At 33.5% G+C, this 3,411-nt stretch overlaps 1 protein-coding gene across 1 annotated transcript in view; it reads right to left on the bottom strand.

Annotated features, from left to right (window-relative positions):
- Positions 1 to 728: 728 nt before the first annotated feature.
- LOC105819296 (UDP-glucuronosyltransferase 2A1-like) overlaps positions 729 to 3,411 on the bottom strand; it is a 10,727-nt gene continuing 8,044 nt past the window's right edge. The window contains 1 exon segment of the mRNA XM_012655499.1: positions 729 to 1,081. Coding sequence (XP_012510953.1) covers positions 729 to 1,081 — 353 coding nt within the window.

Genomic DNA, 3,411 nt, shown 5'->3' with positions numbered 1-3,411 from the left:
AACATATTGCTGACTTTCTCCTTGAGAAAAAAAAATGTTTGACTTGATCTTTTTTTTGAGGTCAGTGCTCAAACTTCCACTACAAGAAACATAAGAATATTTGTTGAAGAAAGGCAGGCACATTGGACCATGATTATCCAGATGTGCTCAGGAAAGTTTTTAGACATTTAATAGTGATTCACTATCACAGTTATAAATTCATGCTCTAATCCCTGTAACATTATGCAATCAGTTTATTTTTGTTAAAAAATAAAATCATTACTCATAACACACTAATCTCCTACAGTGTGTCCCCGATTTATGTAGTCTCCAGAAACTTGTGAATCTGACTCTTCTGAGCTTCCGAATATCTAACAAATTCTATTTATACTTTGTGCATTACCCAAGATCCAGCATACTGTTAGTCTGAAATTAAGGTAACATATAAGGAAAATATTGATATTATGAATAGAACGTATTTAAATTTAGATAACAGTGTCCCTGTGTCAGAAAAGTAAAAGGAGGAGGGTAAAGCCAGCTGGAACAGACAAAGGAAGAAGGGAACACACTTATTAGTTAATGATCACATTGAATTCTAGGCTTATCTTCAGGCTGAGGTAGAGAAATGGAAAATTTGAAAACAAGATGGAGATGTGCTTTTGTTAAGCTCTTTGTGGTTTGAATTAACAAGATTGGCCCATTCCGGACTTTGCCAAATTTAGAAAGATATATTTTCCCTTTTTCTTGACCTAGTCTCTCTTTTTCTTCCTTCCGGTTTTGCCAAATTTTTGAGAAGAAAACAAACAACATTTCGTGACTAATATGATGGAAGTTGCCACACAGGCCAGCAGGAACCCAATCACATCCAAAGAGTGGTACTGGACCCAGGTGAGATTGTGGGCAGCTGGTCGCAGGTGCTTGGCTCCCTTGTGGCGCATGACAAACTCAATCCAGAAGACTGCTCGATCCAGGGGCTTTACGGGTTGATCATGGTGAATTCTTGATAACCTCATAGCATTCTCTTTATAACTAGAAGGCAAACGCATAGACAGAAATTAGAGAGTCTGGGGGTTTGTTTTTACTAGAGCTAAATATGTGGTGCATGTTCCTTGTTATGCAAGTTGAAGGACATAGATGTGTTGAGAAAAAGTCTAATTCTTGCATGAACTTTGCTAATTGCATAGGATTTTAAGAGTTATAAATGGGAAGGTGTAGAAGAAATATTATATATTCTTAAAACAATGTGGTCAAATGCAGACATAGAAAAAAGTAGAAGCCATTTGTGAATGTATAGCATAATTTTTCCAGAAATAATTGTGACACCATGTAAATTATAGTGTCCAGGATTGTTTCAAGACCAACATGGAACAGAATGCAATATTGTGGAACAATATCATTTAAAACATCTATAAGCATGTTCTCTAATGGCTGGCTAGTTTATATGACAGACAAAAGAAATTGGTAGTCAATATTAGTAAGTCATTTTGCAATTCTGAGATCTTGGCACTGTGATATTCACTCCTTAGCACACATTTGTATGTTTCTGATGGAAAGGCTAATGTCTCCATTGGCAACATCATGACTGAATAAAAATACTTAAGTAATTTAAGAACTGGTATATCCAGGTACATGGACTTTGAGTTTTTAAGATAGATAGAAACATCTTCCTAGAATTAGAACCCCTAATCAGTTTGGCATCACTATAGCAATAGTTATGGAGCTAATAGCTCTAATGATTTCTCAAACAACATTGCTTGGGAGTCCATGTATTTCAAAGGCAAGTTATGTCTTCACTTGGTTTTCTAGTGGCTGAGCCAAAATTCATAGGTTTCACTGTGGTTTGTGCAATGAGTAAACGTTCCAACATGGATTTATGGAAATGAGAGAAGCTAAGTAGCTTGTGAGGAAATGTTCTAATGCTGGCAGGATATTGACAGGAGTGGGAAAGTAGAATGTAGTCATCACTCAGAAGTGATCATGCCACACTAGATGAGCAGCAGGGGGTAATTTACATGTGTTCTTTTTCGCAAGTGATAAAAAGAGAATAGTCACACTGTCTTCTATCTGAATTGAACCACAGGTAAGATAAAAACAATAATTTTCACGTGGTTCATCCTAAGACATTTTAAGCAAAATAAAGTGATGAAAAAGCCTTTTTCTTTAGGATAAGAGGGAACATTAGAAAAAGAAAAGGAAAAAAAAAAGCCTTTTTCTCCAAATCAGATTTTTGTTCAAGGTTTTCTCTATTTGTAGATGGAGATTTAAATTTGAAATATATGTATATTTGAAAAATAAGTTCGTATATGTGAATCCAAATGAAAATAAAGTATGCTTTCTTATAAATGAAGTAGAATAATCCTCAACCATGCTCATAGATTCATGAATTCAAATAATATCATACAGTAATGTTTTATGATGGATATATTAAAATATTCTGAATAATTACAATTACTATAGTTTATGAATTCAAATGCAATTTTGTATATCCCTTAATTCTTTAAGGAATAACAGAATGGATACAAACATACCCATATATGTGTATACTCTACCCTATACTCTGTGTTTTGAGATAATTTCTGAGGTGGTACTGGGTTTAGGGTTAATATAAAGGATATTTTCAATTAAATAATTTTTAGATATTTACTTGGAAATTTCTAAGTATATTTAGGATTCTGACTGTTGACACCAATAGTTTTCAAACCATAATAAAATTTAATGGGCAATATATGCATAAAAGTGAAAAAGAATCACAGAATGGACTTACTCTGATATTTAATAAAATGAAACAAATTATCAGCTAACTAACAATCTGGCAATAGTCTAATTGATGGGACCTTAAAGTCAACATTTATCAAAAACAAGATAACACATTGAGCCTTGCTGAAGCCCTTAAGCCCTATTCAGCTCCTGATTTATGATTCTATAATATCATGAAAATTATGACTTAAAATGTGTGTAATAATAAAATTCAATTGATTGGACTGTGGATAGGAAGCAAAAATGGACAACTAGTGTTGACTATTTGTATGAATATTAGCCAAGCGTTGAGGATCTTTCCATTTGGAAATGCATATACTGCCCCCTTTGTCTAGAAACTCTGGCACAAAGGCTTTGAAAAGATGGTTTTAAGCAGACTAGTCCCATTAAAAATAAGTTGCACCAAATTCCATCGTGAATGGGATGTTATTTATACCTATCTTTCAAGTTTTGGCTCTGTATTAAAATAGTCTGATATAATATGAAAACAAGTTTAAGACACCTATACAATTTCAGAGAAATTAGTCAGAGAGCAAGACAAAAAACATGTCCTGATACCCATTTACACATATTGAGAAATAAATAAATAACAATGAAAGACTAAGAATGCAATGAGTCATGATATATAGTCCAAAAAACAGGAGATTTGAGGCATAACAAAAATGAGAGGGTAAT

The sequence above is a fragment of the Propithecus coquereli genome, unplaced genomic scaffold, assembly GCF_000956105.1.
Source record: "Propithecus coquereli isolate 6110/MARCELLA unplaced genomic scaffold, Pcoq_1.0 Scaffold479, whole genome shotgun sequence".
In the NCBI taxonomy this organism is placed as follows: Eukaryota; Metazoa; Chordata; class Mammalia; order Primates; family Indriidae; genus Propithecus; species Propithecus coquereli.
Note: the sequence above shows the minus strand (reverse complement) of the source record. Positions and strands in the feature narration are given on the sequence as shown.